This window comes from Dermacentor silvarum, chromosome 1 (assembly GCF_013339745.2).
Source record: "Dermacentor silvarum isolate Dsil-2018 chromosome 1, BIME_Dsil_1.4, whole genome shotgun sequence".
Taxonomy (NCBI): Eukaryota; Metazoa; Arthropoda; class Arachnida; order Ixodida; family Ixodidae; genus Dermacentor; species Dermacentor silvarum.
In genome coordinates this window covers 447,313,950-447,337,350 of record NC_051154.1, presented here as the reverse complement: position 1 = coordinate 447,337,350, position 23,401 = coordinate 447,313,950, and the positions used below count along the sequence as shown (strand labels likewise).

The following is a 23,401-nucleotide window of genomic DNA, read 5'->3' as shown; positions in this document are numbered from 1 at the left end:
GGGATTTTGGTCAGTGCGCTGGTCTTCCGTACGGAATATCCAAGACGCTCCAAGACGCAGCGTCCCGCTATTGTGCGTAGTAGTCTTTCCTTCTGGCTTACCAGGTGGGCCTCTATGATTTCCCGTGCATTGTTGTACACCCCTGTTTCCTCGAGGCGAAATGTAGCCGTTCCGGGTGGGAGTCCTAGCGCTTGCTTATACGCCTTGCGCATCAGCCGGTGGAGTACCTCCACTTCCGCGTTACTGAAATTTAAATATGTTGCCGAGTACGCAATGCGGCTCACAATCAGAGCCTGCACTAGTCGTATAAGGTCCTGTTCCTTGAGTCCCCTCTTCCTCCTGGTAATTCGTTGAATCATGCGCAATATCTGCGTGGTCGTGTGTTGTACCTTCTGTATGGTGGATCCTCCACCCCCATCTTTTTGTAAGCGTAAGCCGAGGATCCGAAGTCTGTCTACCTTGGTAATTTCTCTAGCACCTATTCGCAGGTGGATGGTTGGTGCCGGGGCTGTTGATCGTCCTCGTGAGCGCTTCTCGATTATGAGGAGCTCCGACTTCTCCGGCGCGCATTCCAGTCTGCATGCCTCTTGTTGTTCTCCTATGGACCCCCCGACCCTCCATATCGAGATGTCGTCTGCGTACAAGGCATGTCTGATCCCCGGTATTTTCTCGAGTAGGGCTGGGAGCTCTATCATGGCCACATTGATAAGTGTTGGCGGCAGCACTGCTCCTTGTGGCGTTCCTCTGTTAGGTGTGTCTATTCGCTGTGACTTCACATTTCCCAGCCCTATTGTGGCTGTGCGATCTGTGAGAAAAGCCCTCACGTAGCTGTACGTTCGTCGGCCGCAATTCGTGTCACTGAGATTGGCTAGTATGGCTTCGTGCCCCACGTTGTCAAAGGCTCCCTTTAGGTCTAGTGCGAGGATAGCTTTTGGGCAGCATGGCGTTGCTGCAGTCAGTACTTCCTCTTTGAGCTGCAGAAGCACGTATTGCGTTGACAAGTTGGGCCGAAAACCAAACATCGTGTTCGGCATCAGTTGACGTTCTTCGAGATGCGTCTGTAGCCTGTCTAAGATAATACGTTCCATCAATTTACCGAGGCAAGACGTAAGCGAAATGGGTCTTAAGTTCTCCAGGCAGGGCGTTTTTCCTGGCTTTGCTATCAGCGTAATCTCCGCATGCTTGAATTCCGGGGGTACGGTCTCTCTGCTCCAGTGCGCATTTAGGAGTTCCAGTATTGCCTGCACGGTTGCATCGTCCAGGTTACGTAGCAACTTGTTGGTGATGCCGTCCTTGCCAGGGGTGGTGTTTCGAGTGAGTCTTGCGATCGCTCGTGTCAGCTCGGAACGCGTTATGTCCCGGTCGAGCTCGTTGTTTTCCAGTCCGGCGTAGTCAGCCGCTGGCTTTGCACCAATTATCGGCTGGCCAATATATGTACTTTGTAAGGCTCACAGTAGCTGACCGTCTGTGCCTTCGAAGTTGTGTAGTACTCGGCTCATCGTGTGCTCACTTGCTCTCTTGCTCTGGGTCGGATCTAGGAGATGTCTGAGTATGGTCCACGTCTTCGCAGTGCCCAGCGTTCCTTGGAGGGAGTTGCAGAACTGGTCCCAGTTCTGTCGTGCAAGTTGCTCTGCATAGCGCTCTGCCTCGTCCGTTAGTTTCGCGATGCGTATTTTTAGCTTACGGTTGTGCCGCTGCCTTCGCCATCTTCTAAGCAGACTGCGGCACGCTTCCCACATGTGTAAGAGGCGCGGATTCACTGCCGGATTGTCCGTGGTGAGGGCAACCGCCTTGGAGTGTTTGGCTACCGATTCCTGCATCTCTCTGACCCAGGCCTCCAGATCGGTTATCGCTTGGGCTTCTTGAGTTTCTCTTTCGCTCCGGAACTTTGCCCAGTCCGTGATTTTGGTCGATCGTATCTTTCTCCTTGGGAAGTTTCCCACGTGTACCGAGATGTCGAGTATGAAGTGGTCGCTCCCTAGCGTCTCGTTAGTGTTTACCCACTCGACGTTCCGAAGTCTGGACGCGAGCGCAAGATCGGGACAGGTGTCGCGGGCCGTGCTGTTGCCTACTCTCGTTGGATATGTCGGATCGGTCACTAAGTCGGTGATGTTGTATGACGTTGTACAAGGTTGTTCCCTTTTTGGTATGTCTGATGTACCCCCACGCCTCGTGCGCCGCGTTGAAGTCGCCTAATATGAGCAGGCCGTTTTGTCCAGCTAGCTGCCTCGCTTGCTGCACCAAGTTGTCTAGAGGTCCCAGCGTTTCCTTCGGCGAACTGTATATATTAAGTATAAAAACACTTGTGTTTCCCCTGCGCTGCGGCACTAATCCGTGAAAACGTGATCAATTGCCGTGTCCGCATAAGTGTGGTCTATTGCAGTGAGGTGTTTGCTCGTGAGTGTGGCCGTACGTGCTTCTGCTGTCGCATGAGTGTGATATCCGGTGATTCTTCGTGATTTCCCTGTTTCCTGTAAGGCTATTACATCCGGTGGCGAGTCTTGTTTGGGAATGTACTGCAGCAGCGTCGCCCTCTTGCGAGTGAAGCCACGACAATTCCACTGCCAAACGGTGATGCCTCCATTTTGATCATTCGGTTTTCTGGCCATTTTGATCCTCTTGTAGCATTTTTTGGAGGGCTGCCTCTCTGTGTGGATAAACTCGCGGCTTCTTGTGGCGTTGATTGTTTAGCAGAGGGGTGAAAACCTCGTGCCGATGCGTTATCATCTGTCGGATCTCGTCGAAGCCCTTCTCCATTTGCATATGTAGCTCTTGGATGGCTTTCCGGTTTTCATGAATACCTTTTTCGCAGGCTGTTACTCGCGCATCGATCGGCTGGGCTGTCGGATTCGGCTCGGGCGGCGAATCGGTGTTCATTTCCTCGACGGTCTCCGGCGCGACCGAGGCAGCGCACGCGCGCTGCGGTGGCTGTGGCGGTGTTCGGGGTTCGGGCGAACTTTCTTGCGCTGGTGGCTTGTTTCGGCTTCGTTCCTCTTTTAGATGTGCGCAAAATTCGGCTATCTCTACGCGCAGTTCCTGCACTAGGGCCGTAAACGCCTGCACAGTGTTGTTCGTGTTTGTTTCTGCGTTTCGTGATGGCTGTATGTGTGGCTTGGTTTTGTCATTTTGTCTCTGTGACTTCGGGAGGCTGCGGTCTGCCCAGCTCACCTGTTCCTTGGAGGTCACGTGACTCAGGGTTTTCGACCTACTGCCGGACCTGGTTCTGCTCTTGGACCTGGATCGGCTCTCGGATCGGGATCTGCTGCCACCTCGTTGTTGCGATCCCGCCCTGGGTCTGGACCTCGAGCGGGTCCGAGATCGGGATCGCTGTCTGCGACCCTTGCTCGGTTGTTCTGTCGTGGTGTTGTCTTTGTGTGCCTGTTCCTTGCGTGGCTTGTGCGACGAGCGTGGCGCTGGTAGCAGTCTCTTAGGGCATTCTTTCGACGCCGTCGCGTGATCGCAATCGCACAACGAACACTTCAGTTTGCAGTCATGTCCCTAACTAGGCTTTGCTGCACCGCATCTTTCGCAGGTGGGTTTGTCCGGGTGCGGGCAAACGTCGGTTCGATGCCCCATTTGATGGCACGCGTTGCATACCTTGACTGTGTGTCGATAGGGTAGGCAGCGTAGCTCGCCTCCGTCGAAGGTGATGTACCTCGGAACCGTTCTTCCCTCGAAGGTTATCAATGCGGTCGCACATGGCCCTAGCATCCGCGCTTGTAGGATTTGTCTTTTGTGTGCATACAGCCCGCGCATGAGCTCCGCATCCGTCGTTCCCTGAGGGATGCCATGGGCTACTCCACGAGCTGAATTCGCCGGTGGTGCGATATATGTTGCCACTGCATACTCCTTGACGCCGAGATGCACAGTGCTGATGTCTCGTATCCTAGCTGCCATGTATTCGCTAGAGGTGCTCACTACTGCGATGTTCTGCTTGCTTTCTATCCGCACGATAAGGTTCTAGGTCGGAATGGTGCGTGGGTATCCCCCGCCTTGAGTACTGCTCGGGCGATGACTGGGGTCGGCCACTTCGAAAAGACGAGACCTTCCCTTGGCCTCAGTATTACTTTCAGGTGCTGCTTCGGGCGTGGTGAGCGCTTCTGTGCCTCGGGAGCCGGGTCGGAGTTCTTGGGTGCTTCCTTGTGGCGTTGTTGGCGCCTTTTGACTGTCAGCCAGTCACCTGCGCAGTCGGTGGAGTCTTCTTGCGGTTGCGAGGGAGAAGCATCAACATCCATGGTGGTTTTTATAAGCTTCGAATGCCGGGGTGGGGCTCAGCCCCTTACTCCTGGCTAGGCCTAGCGGAGCGGTCTCCGCTTGCGAACTCTCGAAGCTCCACAACACCGATAAATGTGACTCACAGCCTGGATCTTGGTCTCTACGGGCGTAATCCAACTCTCTGCGTCGAATGGCACTTCTTCAAAGGTCTGGGACGACTTGGCCTGGATATAGCGTTTCTTGAACCGGGAGCCCATGCAAGCACGGCCACTCCTCGCTGACTTCTTGTAAAGCGTCAGCATCACACAGTCACAGTGCTCCACAAACTGGGACATGCTGCATGCGACCTGCAAGTCATCCTGGCATGCTTCTCAATCATTCCTCTTCCTTGTTCGGCGGCAAGAAATTACACGGCTGTTTCCACTTTGTCATGTAAACGTAAAACGATGATATCGTGCCGATTTAAAAGTTACTTCGTATAAGTTACATTGGGCCGGTCACCCAAGTTATATGTATATTGCTCCGATAATATTGATTTCACTCATGTTACCGCTGGACATACCAAAGCAAAAATAAAATCATCACAACCATGCTACCTCTATTCAAACTTAACAGTATGGCTGTTACTTTTAAATTTGAAGAATGCACGTCTACGATAATTTGCCCTGTTTGCAGTATAGACAGAGGCCCCAGAGTCCCTTCTAGTAGGTTTTGTAGGAAACATTGCGTCCCACCATCGCCTCCAGGACCGCCCGCGTAGGTTTTACCTAAATGGCTTTAGTTTTACCTGCACACGCGATCTCGGACGCCATGGTCACACGATCAGTCCTAATGGGAGATCTCAGAACAGCTTCCAGATCTGCAAGGAAAAACTGGCGCTACGTATTTCTACGGAGTGATGGTTTCTCGCCTCATTTCACTCAGGAAACCGCTAATCCCAAATTCCGAAGAGAACAGCTGTCACGTCACTAGTAGACGCACGTATGTCACTTGACTATTTTGGGTCCAATCGCCTGGCCCAACATGGGCGAAATCTTTCGCTTTAAGGAATGTCCATGCCGAGATCTCCCTCGATTTATGATCGCCAGACTGTGAGGCGGAAACGGTCACTAATTTCAGGGCTACCATGGCAGTGGCGCCACAGTTGAGCTCTTCGTCGTGCTAACTTCGCTATGGCATTTCACTTTGAGGAGTGCGTGCTGGAATTGGGATAATATTGATGGAAGCCTGGTGACCCGCAATAAAAAGAAATAAATACAAAAAAACATTATATAGGCATTTTTTATTATATTTTACATGCGCGCCAGGTGACACTTGTTCCGAGAACACCAGTCTTTGCATCTTTGTTACCGCAATGGTTGAGCTTCTGCTGCGACGTACGAGTCGACAGGTTTTTTTTCCTTCCCGCCCTTCCTGTAATTGTGACGAAAAGAAAGGTGTTTCAATTGGCGGTTCACCAATCAAAAGCGGTCGCAGTATGCGACTCATGGTGACTTGTCATAAGGCACGCAAGCTGCATTTGCTAGAGAAGAGAAAATAGGGCTGATTCGGGAGTGTCTATTTCGTGTGCCATTATGCGATCGTACATGCCATGCTGCAAACAATAAAATATTGTGTATTAGCGAATATTATATTTTGAAAAATTCTATAAAGATAAAATTCGGCTTGCTTTTGCAAACGTATGCATAGGTATAATTATCGTATAGCGAGTGCACTTTAGCAAGGAGGCTTCGTTTAATTGCCTGAAATATGCCACTTCACAACACAACGAAGCTTGAAGACGTTGTTGGTTACAATCATTTTGCTCGTGCAAGCAGGGAGCCCCTTGTTTTTTATATTTTACAACGTTGTACTAGTCTTGCTCTTTTTTCTCGAACACTTCTTTCTTCAAAAAATTCCGGCAGATCCAACGCACCTTCTTGGAATCTGCATTCGGCCAAGCGTTATTTAAGAGCATGAAGAGTGCTGAAAATGTTGTTAGAGTTTGGGTGTTACTGCAATGCCAGTGCAAGGTCATATCGAAGGCCTTCGCCCAAACAACATCATCTAGGCTGCAAGCTGTGCAAACGTGGCCCCTTCGCACCTGCATGGGTGCGCGTACATGTGCTATCAATGTGATGTGATCAAGCAATGTGACACACGCGGCGATCATTTCAAAGAGCTAGTTGGCACGATAGAAGTGCACGTGCGATTGTGACCTAATGATACAGCGCACGGGCTGCTGTGACGGGGACCGAGATGCGATCCCGCCATCAGTAACTTATTTGAATTAAAAAAAGAAAAGTACGAGCTACTTGGCTAGACAGCAGCGGCCACGGTCAGGAATGTCTGAGAAGGGTTTGCAACGAAAGCTTCGCTTTGAAAGTGAGACTGAGAGAGAGATAGAAGTGACAAGGGAAAGGCAAGAAGGTTAACCAGAATAGTCTGTAGCATATGGCGAAATTCGGCCGGTTCAGATGGATTGCCTCATGAAACGAACATTAAACTGCCCGACAAGTGGCCATGTTCGGATTTCCAAGTAACAAACTTCTAATGTTTGACTTTTAAATTCGTTGACTTTATTAGGGCATAAGTTGCAATTGTGGATTTTAAGCCGGTAATCTGTGAAGTTATGCCTGCTTAAAAACATCCTGAGACTACAGCAGGTGTTTAAGATAACCGTCTGCTAAGCGTTACATGGGTGTTTTAGAGTTCAGTCGTTTCTAAGAAGCCTTCCTCGAATAGTGAGCGACAAAAGTGGAACGCCAATGCCTCTTAGCAAATTGTTGAAGCATATATCTCGAAATTGGTGCTTGTCTGGGAAGTTCTGATAAGTGGATATCAATTAATTAATTTATTTGATGGCGACAATCCATCTTTAGTGCATAATTAAAAGTAAGTAGTATTTGAATGCTGCGACTTGTAATGCAAGTAATACTCCCCTATTCTCATACTCCATCTGATTAAGTGGAATTGTGCCAATTGTCACAGGAAATCTTTTATTGATAGTAATAACAATAATGAGAGGAAGCAGTAGAATAAAGAGCAACTGCAAACAGGTTGATTTCAGTGCAATCTGAGCATTTTATCAGAATAAGCTGGCCATTGTTCCTGTCTGATGCGCAGTAGCGGTTGCATGGACCAACTTCGCCGTTGAGGTAAGAAGTGTAATTGCTCATGCAATAGATGAACATTTATGTGGCTAAACTTAATAGGTTAAGGATAATGTTTGAGGGAAAAAATAATCTTTGCCGCGGAAAACCCAATGTCTTTTTGTCATTGTGGAAATAGTGTTTCCATAGCGGTGAGTACGTGTGATCTTATTCTTTGCGGGGGTGCACAATAAATGAAGTAATTGGTAGCTAAACGCGCAACCAATCGCGTGTTTTGCTCATCTGTCCGAAAAATGAAAAGTTGATCACTGTAGCGTGCGGCGACTCACAGTGTAAGCGTCTTTACACGCAGAGACATCGGCACAGAAAGAGCTGAGTCACGTGTGGTGAGTGGCATAGCCGTTCACAGTGCGACACTCACCACGCAAGTCACGCCATCAGTGGTCTAAAAATCACACGCGCACTGTGGTCGTTCGCATGCAGTTGTTTTACAGCGAAGCCCTTAGCCTCTAGTTCGTCGGGATTTTTCGTGTCTGCGTACGGTGGTGTTCACACAAAAAATGTGGGCCGATCCCGGAAACTGCCAAGAAACGGGAAGCGCCACAGTATACGGCTTCTCCAAGATGCATGGCGTCATGAGGTGACATCATTACTTAACGAAGACGGCATCGCTTGACGTCACGATTGACGTGATGACATCATGAGATTAAGTCATCAGGTGATATCGTCACGTGATGATGCCGTTATTCTCGTGTATTCGAATTACAATCCGGAGCTATCATGTCTGGAGTTTGTGTGTTAGTCGAACATTACGATTTTGCTGATGCAATTTAGTTAGACAAATTCAGTTAGTTCAATAATGCACTTGCGCTTGGCGGGGGAACTAGGATAATCAGTATGCGTGCAGACGTACGTCGCTTGTGGTGGGGGTGCTTTTAAACGTCATCTGACGTCGGTGGTGCTTGTCTGACGTCGGCAACAGCTTTGCTGTACATCTATTGTCACACGGCGGAATTGAGGTGGATTTCTTGCATTTGGTTTTTTATGGTGTAAATATCTTAAACGATCATAAACCTGGTGAATAAGAGACGTTATATGAAATGTGATGGTAAGTAGAGCTAGGATGACCAAAACAGCCTGGTATGAAAACGTTCTGTAAAAAAATAGAAAGAAAGAAAATAGAACTAAAGTTACACGTTCTTCAAATTCCCGTGCAGCTAGTGGCACTTGTGCAAGACATCATGTGTGTCTGTCACTGAGTGTTTCTCGCGTTGGTTTTTCTATTCTTCTTTCGCATTAAATAGGCGCACCAGTGTTTTGTTGTGGTGGTGGATGAATGGATGGAAACAACTTTATTGAAATCCGGCAAAGTTTAACGACCCGGGCTCAGGTCTCCCATGAGGGGACTTCGAGGCCTTGCCTCGTCGCCGCCTCCCGGGACCACTGGACAGCCCACTCTTGTGTCTTGAGGTTGGAGCTGCGCAGAGCGGCGGCCCACTTCGACGCAAGAGCCTCCCGAGCTACTGCCATTTTTGCTGCTATAACAGGACACTCCCACAACATGTGTGACAGTGTCGCTCTAGTTGCCTGACATAACGTGCAAAGAACACTCGGGTATTGCGTGGGGAAAATGTGCTGCAATCGCACCGGACTGGGGAAGGTGTGTGTCTGCAGTTGTCGCCAGACGACTGCCTGGCAACGTTTCAGTTTGGGGTGAGGTGGGGGCAATATCCTCCTGCCTAACTGGTAGTGCTTGGTGATATCATTATAGGTTACTAAGCGTTCTCGCGTGTTTCGCACCAGGAGATCCGAACTCGAAGAAGGCGTCTCAGACTCGGCGCGGTGGGTCAGTTCTCGCGCAGAGCGGTGTGCCACCTCATTCAAGTTAGGGGGGCCCTCGTCGGTGGGAGTGGCGACGTGCGCTGGGAACCACATGATCGCGGTGCTATCGAAGGGCTGTCGACCAGCTTTCCTTAGGATCTGAAGAGCTTCGGAGGAAATGCGCCCCCGCGCGTAGTTACGAACTGCGGATTGTGAGTCGCTAAGAACTACCTCGCAGAGGGGGTCGGTAAGCGCAAGCGCAATCGCAACCTCTTCCGCTGTATCTGGGTATTCCGTGCTGACACTACACGCGTGAGTACGCCAGGAGTTAACGTCTATGACTACTGCCGTGAACCGGTGTTCTTGTGGGTACTCTTCCGCGTCTACGAAGCGCGTAGTCGTCTTCCCACCAAAGGAGCGCAGCAGTGCCTTGGCACGGGCCTGGCGTCGGCCCCCGTTCTGTTCAGGGTGCATGTTTCGAGGGATAGGGGTGACGATCAGCGTGTCGCTGATGTCGGGTAGAATGGCCTGTTTCTGATCGTGTTGGACATGGTAATTGAAGCCGAGTTTCTGCAGGATGTACCGACCCGTGGCCGTCAGGGACATGCGTTCGAGTTGCGAGGCTCTTTACGTATCCACGATTTCCTCAAGCGTGTTGTATACCTCCAGCTGTAGCAGACGAGAAGTGCTCGTGGACTCCGGTGGGCCAAGGGAGATCTTGTAAGTCTTGCGTATAAGGGTGTTCAGTTTCTCCCTTTCGGTGACATTCCAGTTGCGGAAGGCAGCCACATAAGTAATGTGACTGATTGTGAAGGAGTGTATGAGGCGCATGACGCTGTCCTCCTTCCGTGTGCTTGTTTCTAATGCGTTTGATCAGGCGGGTAGCCGCTGTAACCTCGCCTTCAATCTTGCGGATAGCTTCTGCGTTTGACCCGTTGGCTGCTAAATGCATGCCGAGGAGGTGGTGGTTTGTAGCAACAGGCGGGCTCAGCCTGGAGATCGAGGCCGCTAATTGCTCCGTTGCTCTGACTGAGTGTCGCTTGTACTGCCACTGGGGTGAGTCAACACACGTCTAGCAAACCATTTTCTCTTAGGCATACAATAAGAAGACGCGATGCTTCCTTGCGGGCTATAACTGATCTGGATTAGGGCTCTGTGATCGCTAGCATTTGTTCTTTAAGGAACCGACTACAAACGCTCAAGGATCACCGCTAACCCCTATGGCGTCATATTGTGTTACCCGAACAGGAAAGCGAAGTTTCACATTAAAGAGAAAAACAAACAAAAGGCGCTTAATAAAGTTTCGGTTGCTTCTTTGGCCCCTGAAAAAAAGAAGTACGTAATTTTTTTTGGCGTACCATAGCACTAATGACATTTGAGTATTTATGGTATACCGCTGGCTGATCCAATGAACTATCAGACTATTTAGGGTTGCTATAACATTTAACAGATTGATCAGTAACGTGATCTTGCTGAGATATGGCTTGAGCTTTTTTTTCTTTCTTGTCTTTTTTTGGAAAGTCAAGTGAGCATTTCGCTGTGCGCGCTTTCTTTATTAACCATATTGCATGAAAACTCCTGCACGAGGCTTACGCAACACTAACAGTATGTATAAATAAATAAATTATTAATTAATTCAAAAATTAACGATGTCCTCCGCGCTCCCTTTCCCGCTTAATCGCAGAGCCATCGTCTGGCTTAGCCGCAGAGGTTCGGACTGCCTTTTGCCCAACGTCTGGGTGACACACAAGCGTACTTGGCCATCTTGATGTCGTGCAGCGTGTCCGGCAGCGGTTCCTTGAACGTCTCTGGCAGCGGGAGCGACACGAGGATGAGGCAGGCGCACCCCGCGATGTCGACCACCTTGGGCGCCCACGAGAAGAACACCACGCCCTGAGGAGGAGGTGCGTGTCGCCTTGCACGAGTTTGTCACCGACGTTTGCTTAGTAATGCATACATGTATACTTCATCTTTGAAAAATAGACTTAACTATAGAGGGTCAGTTGGAGAGGTTGGAAAAACGTGCTTCCTGCTATAGTCTAGTTCACACATAGTATTTTGGCTATGGCGCTACGAAATATGAAGAGTACTTTAAAGAAACCGTTCTCCTTTTTCACCGAATATGTGCAATGAGACCCTACGCATGCACTTAAGAGAGGACCAGGTAGAAACTGAGAGGAACACAAGCGAAATAAAAGGTAACGGAGAAGAAGATAAGGAACATGACGTGTCGCTCCCTCGTTTTCATCTCGGAACGTTACGCCCATCATTCTTTTCGGCATCGCTTGGTGCTCAACAGTTCCTCCCGAGTTTCTTTGTTAGCCTCCGCGTTTTGATCGCGCTGGTCGAGCACTTCTCAGGTTAGCGTTTATTCGTGTTAATGAAGACAAATCCGCTTGTCGGCACATTTTGCGAAAGAGTTAGGCGCAATAAAAGACACACGACAAAGCGCTGCAGTGTCACAAATAAAGCGTTCAATGCATGCGCATACCAGCTCCTTGGTGAAGGGTGCCAGTATGGCCCCGATGCGGCTCGTGGTGATAGTGAAGCCCATGGCTGTCGTGCGCAGCTTGGTCGGATAGAGCTCGGACATCTGGACCACGTTGACGCAGTGAGCCGCTATGAGGCCCATCTTGGCTAACAGCGCGCTCGACATCAAGGCCCACGAGGCATCTGCGACCCCAGAACATTGTCGCTCGCTACGGATTCTGCGTTGCTTGCGTAACCCACGGTAAAGTTCGGGGAACAATTTCATAAAACAATGCTCCTGGAATAGCTGCAAGGAAGATCAAGGACTACCGTATTTACTCGAATCTAGACCTCTCAGAAATTCTGAAGGTCAGAAAAAAAAGAACTTTCATCGAATGCAAAGAGACCAATTTAGTAGTAAACGAGAACAGCCATAAAACGTATACCGGGTGTTCAAACTTAAGATTAAGGAATGTTTACAAATCTTCTGTGGCAGGTACCATACTTCGTATCATTGAGCTGGGTTATTCGATGAGGCGGACATTAGTAGCACGAGAAATCGAAACACATATTCAAATAATGAACATGCATTCACTAATCAACTTCTTAGTTAATTACTTTAGGGCGCATATTGTAATTTACGAATTGTAGCTGGTGAGTTTGCAAGACACGTCCACTTGAAATATATTTCCAAGATTTTTGTTAATTATTTAAATATGTGTTTCGATTTCTTGCGCTACTAATGTCCGCCTCATTGAATAAACCAGCTCAATGATACCTATTATGGTACCTGCCACAGGCGATTTCTAAAAATTATGTAACGCTTAATGTTGAATATACGGTATATGACGTTTGTTTTCACCAATGTCCATGCGCTGCAGCCACACACTTGCCCCGGCTGACTGTTGGCACCACTCTGACACTGCGTTATCGGTGGCAGCGCCTCGCCGAAAGCGAACTTTGAAAAACACAATGACAGCGCTCACCCTGTACGCATTCAGTGGGTTAAAAATGGCGCATCATTATAGTGGAATGTAGTACTGTGCAGTTGGGGCAGCGGATAGTAATGGTTAGGGCTGGCGTTAGCGGCGAGAACGTCTTCCAGTTCCGACGTCTCCTAAGGAAATCCTGAAATCGTAACTCATCTTTCTGGAAGTGTCCAAGTTTCGAATGTTCGTTTATCAAATGCGCAAACAAACAAATAAACAAAAAACAGTAACTTATTGAATAATTGAGGTTAACATCGCAATGCCACAATACAACGTCTGTGAGATACAACGTACACGGAAGCGCTCGATATTAATTCTGACCACACCTGTGGTTGATTAGTGTGCACATTTTCGTATCTACGCACATGACCAGTTTTGCGCACCGCCCCTCTCGGAATGCGGCCGTCGAGGCCGTGGATCGAATCTGCACTGCGACCTCGGGCTCAGTACCACAACGCCATAGCCAGTTGGAAACCTCGCGTTCACGACGGGTCCTCAAGGACAGCAAACGACAACGGATATTTCGGATTCAATGCGTAAGGCGGAAAATAAATGGAGGACACGCGAGAATTACACAAGTGTATGGCTGTTCTGCGAAAAGAGGTGCCGTAACTCAGGCATAAAATACACCTTCCTTCCTCCGCCCACCCCGTATTATTTTTTCTCAAGGCGCATGTAGCGCGACTCGGCCTGCTCAGATGGGTTACCTGACAAGGGGGGTGCTTCTTGAGTGACGAAATCGAAATATACAGGTGGCTAAATAAAAAAGATTCAATTAATGAAATTATTAGTGATTCCCGTTGCGAAATTGAAGCCAAGCAGTAGTGAAGTGACGTAAACTTAACAGAAATCCTAATACTAGCGCCACTTTCTACATATTCCTGTACAAAATGTTCTTTAAAATGCATTGGGTTTACAGTTAAGATCATCGCGAACTACTAGACACACACGTTTGGGCAAATGTTAACTGGAACGGCCATATATTTCCTCGCACGATTTAATGCCGCCTCCTTGCACAGTTATGCAGACACGAAATGTGCTAAGCAGACATAACTTCAATACCGCTTGGATTCAATTTTGGAATTGCAGCATTTTCTGTATATTTTTTAGTTTATTACTAATACTTTCAATGCCCATAGGCACTGCAGAAATGAATGGAAACAAAGCGAAGACTGTGCAGACAATATTAATAATAATATTGTTACGGGGAAAGAGGTTTAAAAAATATATCTACACGGGTATTTACAACGCGGCCACTGGCATACAAAACATACAATATGCAACACCAAACCACGCGATCCCCGCCGCGGCAGCCGCATTTCGATGGAGGCGAAATGCAATAACGCCCGTGTGCTTGCGTTGTTGTGGACGTTAAAGAACCCCAGGTGGTCAAAACTAATCTGGAGCCCTCCACTATGGTGTGCCTCATAATCAGAACTGGGTTTGGCACGTAAAACCCCCGAAGGAAGAAGAAGAAGAACCAAACCGCGCGACATCCGGGAGCTTCGTCGTCTTCCGTACTGTCCTCAGCTTCGTCTCGAGCAGCGCTTCGTAACAATATGTTAAGCGATAGCTTGATAGATTGCTGGGCATGCGAACGATGGAAACTGAAAAGTGGTTTCAGTCGACACTTGTGTAGGGTATAAAAATAGTCATTGCTACTGTTCGTTCGGCAGAATGACACGCCAACTTTATATCTGTAATCAAGTAAGGTAATTAGTATATATTTTTGGATGCACGTGAAACATCTGTTTGCATAGTCGGAGCCTAGGTCAAACGCGAGGCCGTCCAAGGTCAAAGAGTTTATCGGGGATGCGCATGCACCCCATACGCCCGCTCGCTGGCAGCTAAAGGCTCCGATTGCTCCACTCGCCAGTAGGAGTGTGCGCGCCGCAAATCGACGTGGCTCGGTTGCGCTAGCTGCTCTATGTGTCTACTTGCAGTGCAACAATGGGCCCTATAAATTATCAAGCGGAAGAGAAGCGTAAGAGTGCAAAGGCTCTGCAGAGACGCGTACTTTCAATAGTACTTTGTCGATGACGAATTGGTTGTGGCGTGTAGCGTCCGCCTCTGGTTCCGATCGCCCATCGTCAGGGTGTCGTCACCCGCTTATGTGGCGGTCCTCGAGCGAGCTTTTTTCCCGAGAGGACGTTACTTCGTTCCGGCTTTGCGGCACGCGTGCAGGGCAGAAATGCTTCGCATTAGCTGACATAATCATCGTGGATGGTTTCTCGCGTAATTTCAATAACGACCTAGACAGGGCGGTTAGTCGCCTAAGCAACGTCCTCCTCATCCACAATCCGTCTTTTTCACGGCGTGGCGGCGCACGCGCCCTGCCCTAGCCGATTAGTCACGAAACGTTTGGAAGGGTCGCGCGCGCGGCCCGATTTCGGAAACAAAAAGAACGGTAGGCGATCCTAATATGTCACTTAAGTGTCTCTTAGTGGCACTCGCACCTGGGCGTTGGTGTTCTTTAGGTTAACTTTGTGTACGTTTTGAATGAACGTCACGGACACAGAAAACCATCATCTGTAGGTATCCTTCTTCTTGTGGGTAGGCTGTGCTTTGCCAGGCGGCTTCCTTGTCGACCGCCTCAATGGTTAATGCAACGCAGGAACCGAACTCGAACGAGCAAGCGAGCGAACGTCTTTCTCCTGGCACGATATGCGGAGGAGGAGCGAGGGAGGGCGAGGAAGAAGCGCAGTACGCGTCGCCTGACGGGGACTAGCCCCCTTGCGAGCGGTGCACGAAGCGCACCTTAGGTGCCCTCTCCGCTGATGACGTCAGAGTATGTCACGGGCGCGCGCGGGCAGCTGTTGCGAGCGAGTGAGCAGGTGCGCGCCGGGGGAGGAGAAACGAGAGATGAGGAAGTGACGTCACATCCGCTCTGCTAGACAGATGTTCAGTCTATGCCAGGCAACTGCTTGTCATTAATTAGCGGGTAAATATCATGCCATCTTCTTTGGTGTGAGACGTAATTAGTGACGTCATTACTTCCCCTTTCCACTTAGGTGTTTCCAGGAATTTGCCAAACTCGTGCTCACGTGGCGGGTCTCTGAAGCCTACGATTTTGTTCTTTGGTGTATGGTAATCAGTGATTTCTAATTACATAATTCTAAGTATTCCAGACATTCGGTAACTCAACTTGTAACTAAACTTATGCTCAATATCGTATCTATAATGAAACCCATGAATTTTGTGCGGTACTATTGCTTTTCAATTTTTTTCTCAGTTATTTTTAAATTCATCCCCGGTCGTCTCGGGAGGTGAACCAAAAGTGCTGCGCAAGAAACAAGAGTGTAACTCGATGCTCTTGCCACTAAATAGTATGCGGACGCGTACTGGTGCGAACACTCATGACATGTACCGCATTGCAACTCCAACGGTTGCTCTACATGGGCGTGGTGCCGAAAGCGTTCGCAGCGTGCCACTGCAACTCCACGTTTAACATAGAAAGCGGCCAGGGCTTCGTCCGGACTCCACCGTGAACCACACAGTAGTCGCCTTTGATTGATGGCTAAAATATTATCGAAAAATCCCTGCGTTACCAAGGGCCGACACTTCAAAAAGATCACCTTGCTGTCAAAATCTTGTTGCAGCGTCGACCCTCTCCTGCTGGTGGTGGCAGCGCGTCCCTGTCTTCACGTACTCGTTTAAGGCGCGGTAACTCTGGTTGAGCACGACAACGACAAGACGCCGGCGCCAATAATTGGCCAAATATTTAGCACATTGTGTCGCTGAGACCATTTTATCATACCAGGCCGACAACGACGCCACCGATGAGCGAGAGTTGTCACATAGAGTGCGACAGGCTTTCGTGTCGATGAAACCGACAAAATCAACCTCCTGACCATCCGTCGACCGATCTCCGAACCCTTGGCCGCCGAACCGACGACCCGACAGCCGCAGCGCTTCCGCTTTTATATATAGTTAATCGCGCTCAAAATGAGCTGAAATATCCTTTCGAAGTTGAAATGCCCAAACTTCAGCTTCTCAAATTGTGCACATGAAGTTTGAACCGATGTTTATCTTGCCCAGCGAAGGTTAAGCCTATAGTGGCGCCGTCGAGTTCGTGCTACGGCTATCGGCGGACCTGAGCTGAAAAGTGAGCAGTTAGGGCGAAGGAAACTGCTTTTACAGCGAAGCTGTCCATGGCTAGAATTTTATGCATTTATTTCTGTCCGTCAACAGATCTGCGTGTGAAAAAACTCAGCACCCGAATTCGATGCAAAATCGCTTCATTCTATGCAAAGGTTTATATGTCTCATCACTTGGATATGCACTTTCAGTAGAGTAGTTATCAATAGGCACCATTTTCAAAATCAGAAGACTGTCAGGTAGATCATAAAGGTCTCTCAAAGATTTACCGCTGTACGACCCGCGTCGGCCATGTGTACGCTCGCACCGCCCTCCCTTTGTCGTCGTTCCAGGCGCTTGCGTGCCTAGTTTTTTTCCGCTCTCCCGGCCTGGCGGTCCCGTCGCGCGTGTCCCCGAGGTGGCCGTCGTCTTCCACGCGAATTTATGCCGCCGATCAAGACCACCAATCAAAATAAGAGTGTGCGTGTGTCTTTCTTGGGGATGACCGACAGTCGCCAATAACGAGAAATAAAATTTGCTCATACCTTTGAACTAAATTATGTGTCACCTCTATGTCGTGTGCTAAACTGCATCGCTGGTAATCCACCTTCATAGCAGTGAAATGGCGCGTGATTTTTATAGTTCAGTCATTGCCTTAGCGACTGGACATCAAGAACTCTTCGTCACTCACACGTCGCGCGCAAAATAAGTGCGGTAAGCGGCCACAGCGCTTTTGCAACATTTGTAGACGTTACCGTTCCCAAAGACTGCCAGTAGCATTTGTGACGTAGATAGCGGGTCTGTACGCGTTGTTAGGCTGACACATTTCTTCATTACAGAGATGCATTCTTTACCTCTACGTCAAATAGGAAACGAGAGACCTAGCTCGCTTATTTACCAATGCTGTCAGTGATGGCAAGCGCGTTTTCGCAAGAGTACACGGTCTATCAATGAGCGCATATGCGAGAATAGTTTTCTCTAATAATTATTTATCTAATGCGCACAGTGTTATTACGATTAGGTTAAATAAAAGCGAGAATCACTCATAACAGTCCGTAATGTATGTATCTTAATTCTTCACAGTCACCGTTGTTTAATGGTCTCGGCCGCTCATACTAGCACGTCTCAGGGTGGAACAACTAGGCTCATATGTAAAGATATGTATGTCTTGCTACGTTTTGACATCATTTCATGTCAGCGATGCGCTGTTTCCATAACATTTGAATCTAACAATGGTCTGTGGCTCTAGATGTAAATGTAAGCAGATGCACCACTTTCGTAAATCCGACGCCGAAGGGTGCGCGCGAAGGCTTCTTCATTATGAGAAATGTCTAAAGAATGTGTAAAAGGAGCATAAAAAGAGAGCAGCAAGTGCAGAAATTAGCAGTAGCCGTGTTGGGAGACAGAACTCCGCTTGCTATATCGACCGCGCTGTCAGCACAACAGCGCAATCAGGTGTTTTCAAGTTCTCATCCAGTAGTCGGTGAGTGCTGCATGGCTTCCAGGAACGATATGTTGTCCCTGAGAAGCCATTAATAATTATTCGCGATCCACAAAACGCACAAACAACGCACCAACAACATAGGCGCGGGTGCACAAATCAGTAGTCGAAAGCCCTGGCACGCTTCCTAAACGTTTTCAGCGGCATGCGCTAGAGGGCAGCACAAGAAAATAAACAAGTGGATTGTATCCGGTAAAGCGGAAGAACGCTGTCACAGAATATTAAAAAAAATCTGTTCGAAAACAAAAACAGATAGCGCACTCAATCCGTAATGCAGATGCGATTGTCGAAAGCTACAGTAGAGCGATTTCAGCTTGCCCTTCAAACTACAGGGTGTTTCTGCTAACTTGGGCCAAGTATTAAAAAAAACCAAGCATGGGCGCTAGCTACGCGTGTCGTATTGGCGGAATATTGTTTTGAGCCGTATCGAGCAGGTCCTGATATTTTTTTTCAATCAGCCAAGCTGGATAATAAAGAAATACTTAATTAGCTTTTTAAATATTAACTCTAGCGAAAAATCTTCAATGCCAAAGTTGTAGTGCTTGTTCAGAAACATCGGTTTATTTGATCTTTACTAAGGTAATGGCCTTCTTTAATTTGTTTCCAGTGTTTCTGCCAGTGCGCGAAATTAAAAAAAAAACATGTGACTGTCGGCTAACGCCGCGCGCTTTTAGTGCCGTGAAATGTAAGTTAATCGAATTACAACGGCTGCTCCGCACAGAGAGGTCGATTGAACAGTCTGTCGGTGACGGCGATCATGGTTTTTATCTCCAACATTCATCACACTGTCACCTTCTCCCCCTCCATCGTGCTTCTCCATTGATCTGAAAAGAAAAGAAAAATGCCTGGCTGCGTCAAATGCTGCCTCCGTTCCTGTATCGCATTTTTTTTCTTCAAACGGTACGCCCCTTTTGCCACTTAACGTCTGTCACAGACCCCGTGAACGAGGCGCCAACGCTGGACTAAATTCCGAAGCCGACTTATCAGCTTCCGAAAATAATCCCACGAAAGCAAGGACAATTAGTAAGGAGCCCTCTGGTCCGCCAGCGAACGCCGGTTGCTGTCCAAAGACCGAGTAAGAGCCCAGAGGTGTCAAAAACACAACAAAATGTATACTTCACACAAGTCAGTTACACACACAAGTGCACAATTAGGCTAGCCAGATCACAATGCAATTCAGATGAGTATTCACAAAAACACAGGAAAATAATTAACGACAAGCACTAAGAGTCCAACTCGTAAGGTACAAAATCAATAGGAACAGTAAGCGCAGCGTCGTATTCACCCGTGCTGGTCTTGAGCCGGACAATCTCGGCGTAGCTTGAGGCTCGAAGAAGGAACTTACGGAAATGCAGACGCTCGATGAACTCGTCGACTAGCTTGCCGGAGAATCCCCTTCTTCAGTAGACGGTCAGTCTTCACGTTACATCTCTTCACCGGCGCGGCCTGATTGCCCTTCCGATTGCCGCACGGCGTTTTTATAGTATCCGCTGGGGGTTCTCGAACCTTCCTATCGGAGTTATGATCCCGTAGCATGGCCAAGGCCTGGGAATCTTCTAGTCAATTCTCGCATCTTCGACCGCCACCGTCGGAGCGTCGGTGAGGGGGTGTTAGTGATTCATTCGTTAGCGCGCTGTAGTACTCTCACTAGGCTCGCCGGGTGAGAAGGTGTCTCTCTCTCTCGTTACACTCGCCTTCGTGTAACTAGTGGATGCTTCTAGACTCCGTCGGTCGCGTTGGCTGTTGAGGCCTATGCGCTCTCCCCCTGTGTTGAAGCTGCCGCAGGGCCGGCGTGCTTCTTTCGCTGGCTTGCGTGACACATGGCGCGCTCTTTGATTAGGCGCTCTTTTGTGACAACGTCCATCGCAGTGACCGACGGCCTGTTCAATTGACCTCTGCGCGCGGAGCAGCCTTTGCTAATTCGTTCAACTAACATCTGAAGGCACTAAAAGCGCGGCGCGTTCGACGGCGTTCACGTGGTATTTTTTTCAATTGCGCGTACTTTAAAGAAACGCCGGAAAAAGTTTAACCTTAGTACAGATAAAATAATGCGATGTTTCTGAACAAGCGCTACAACCGCGGGAGCGTCGACTGGCCAACCGATCGGCGCATTGTAACCGTGCGAAGCGACGAGATAAGCATGAGTAGTGCATGTGCATGAAGTTCACTCGGAGGGCAAGTTTCGTCTGCTAGGTTCTTCCCATCAGCCCGACATAGCCTCTGGCACGATTAATTCGGTGTTAGCTTCCCGGATTATAGGAGACAGCAGGAGCGTTTGCCCCTGTTATGTTCACGGAATGAAATTATTTAGTAGTTTCTCACTAGGCCCTATCACTTCTCTGTGGATGATTGTGCATGCAAATTACGACTACTTTAAAGTTAGTTGATTAATCTTAATTATTGACCTAAGGTCATTGTAAAAACGCTTGAATTTGCCCAAGAGAAGCGTGAACAAGACTGGCTTGGTTGAATTCTGTAGGGCAAGAGTGTACAACTTCAGGCTTGGCACGTGTAAGCTGAAACTCCGTGTATATTATAACATCAATACGGAATGAACTTGTCTCTCCTACATATCGACACGCCGTGGTGGGATAATGTAGAAAATATTAACATGCGAAGCTTTTCGTCACAAATGGGAATGGTTGCTACTCTGTACAGCGCATTATGTCCCCAGAGGACCTGTATTTCGGATCCTGGATAGTGGGTTTCAGCCACACGTCCATAAGTGCGGGCCTATCTTCTTGTTAGTTTTTCTCGGTTTCACATCAGAATTGATCAACGCATCACTTGTTTGTTTCTGGTTTATCTATCTCTTCAATATTTGCTGTTGCATATCACAAAAATTATTTCCGTTCTTGTTCCCCTCTAACCACCCTGTTCTGAGCTGTGCTCCACAGTGGGTTGCACCCTTTCACATTCCACTGAACAGCTCGCACTACGCCAGCAGTAGTGCAAGCGTTCCATTGAACGGTTTCTCACAAAGTGCACGAAGAGCGCTCCAGCATCGCGGAGCATGGAAACCATACATGTAGAAACCGCTTCCTTCGGCAAGAATTGCTCACCCGCCCGGAATACTGTGCCGGGCGTCACAAAAGACTGTATAGCCCCGAAGTACGATCATCACAGAGAAGCGTCATTTCCAGCATATCGTCTTTTTCGCCCACGACAACTCTGGAGCGCCGCGATGCAGATTTTCAGCGCATAGTGGGCAGCAGTTAACAGCAGCGCCTGCAACGCCGTCGGTGGTGACTCACGCACTCATGCGGCTCAAGTCACACCAAGGCACGCGTCTGGTACGCGGATTGCTCGGCACAATTGTGCAGCGCCCTGCTGTACGGCAAGCCTCCGACGGCTAGAGCGAGGGCACCAAAGATTCGCGTTGACGGCGTTGCGTGGGCGGCGCGAGGCAATAGAATCCCTGCGGCAGAACCTGTTCGGACAGCTGCCTCAGCCTGTACATGCCGACATGGTCACCAGCACGCCACTTGAACAGCTGGGAAGCAGCAATGAACACTACCGCAGTGGACGACACTTTAAGCCGCGGAGTCACCCGTCGAATGTGGACCCGAACAGCAACATGACCTCGCTGCGAGGGCACCCAAAGTCACAGTCAACTGACACGAATTCACACGGAGCTTCCCCTCCGGACACGGATGGTGCCCCTGAAGGACCGTCATTAAACGCCAGCGCCATCCCCGAAGGTGCTCCCTCAACAATCACGCTGAGTGTTGTGGCGGACCAACGCACGAACAAACCGATGGTGGAACACATTCACCTCCAGCTCCACCATCCCGTTGCTCTGAGCTGCACTTCCAACACGTGGCTACGCCATCTCCGAGCGACTTCCGCCGAGTTTCACATGGAGGTTACCTTACCGAGCCAGCAGCAGTTCAGCGAAACCACCGCGAGTCGCCACCATACTGAAGAGAACGAGGGTAGAAAGACCAGCTTCGACCGTAGCTCTCCACAAGCTATCCAAGTGGACTTTGAACTTTTCACGTCCATGTCTTCACCGCGTATTTAAGGTTGTTTTTCTGGACCGTCTCTTTTTTTTTTTTTCTTTATGAGCAGGGTTCTCACCCAAGGTCTAATACGCCGCAGTAAAGTTCTTGTTTGGGCTAGCTGGTGCATTCTAGAACACATAACAGTTTACGCTGTAAAACACGGACGACGAAAGGTACAGTCGACCGATTCTTTAACAGTACCACGCTAGCGTTGACTGAGACTGGCCAACCAGCCAGCGCCTTCTAACAGCTCGAAGCGACGAGAGCCGCTTGAGTAGCGCATGCGCACGTAGTTCACTCGAAGGGCAAGTTTCGTCAGCTAGGCTCTGGCCACCAGCACGGCAAAGCCCCTGGCACGATTAACTCGATGAAAGTTTCCCGGCTTGTTGGAGAAAGCAGCCGCGTGCGCCCCTGGCTGGCGTCCCTTTCTTTTTTAGCGTGTGCTGCTCTACATTGCGCGTGCAGAGGACAATAGTGAATAAAACGTGCAAAGCTGTAATGCAACTATGTCATAAGCCGCGTTTACATGAATGCGACAGTGGCGCATCACATCGCATTTTTAGCGCCTCGCATTCTTGTTAACAATGGTAATGCGCTAGGAAGGCGCATCGCATTAATGCGCGAGGCGATGGTAGATCTACGCGCGGGAGTCGACTCACGCATGCGGCCGCTACATTCTCGGGAGAGTCAATGCGCTACATGTAAACGGCGTCACATCGCCTTTCCCAAATGCGCTTGGAAATGCGATGAGCTACTAGTGCATTCATGTAAACGCGGCTATAGGGACAAGCATGAGTAGCGCAAGAGAAGATTATCAATCTTTCGATCTAGTTTTAAACGTGCTGTAGCAACTATTTCTCCTTTTTTAGCACGCGTTGTTTTTATCTTACGGTGCATGTGGACTACAGCGGCATAGGTTATAAAAACGACGTGTCCGGGTTCACGCGAACTTGCGGTCTCCGATAAGTAAGGAAGCTTTACTGAGTTAATCTAAAGCCCCTATATATAAAAAGTAGCGCCATTCTTAGATCTTGCGGCCACCGCGCTCACCCCGGCGTTTCCTCCTCGCCGCCTCCTGTCGCCCCAACCTCCTCCGCTCCCTTATTGGCTAATCCGTGTCACGTGGAAGCAGGCGTTGCACTTTTGTATATTGTTTTCTTTCCAGCGCGCTCCGACCGCCATTCTCGGGCCTGTGCGACGAAAGTGCTCTACGCTCAAACGGATCAAACGTGT

General features: G+C 49.0%; 1 protein-coding gene across 1 annotated transcript in view; it reads right to left on the bottom strand.

Moving 5' to 3' along the window:
* Positions 1-5,494: 5,494 nt before the first annotated feature.
* Positions 5,495-23,401, bottom strand: part of LOC119437749 (organic cation transporter protein) — a 119,622-nt gene continuing 101,715 nt past the window's right edge. Inside the window, exons 10-12 of the mRNA XM_037704727.2 lie at positions 11,620-11,801; positions 10,885-11,021; positions 5,495-5,628 (exon numbers count right to left, since the gene is read on the bottom strand). Coding sequence (XP_037560655.1) covers positions 5,562-5,628; positions 10,885-11,021; positions 11,620-11,801 — 386 coding nt within the window. The 3' untranslated portion in view covers positions 5,495-5,561. The remainder of the gene's footprint in view (positions 5,629-10,884; positions 11,022-11,619; positions 11,802-23,401) is intronic.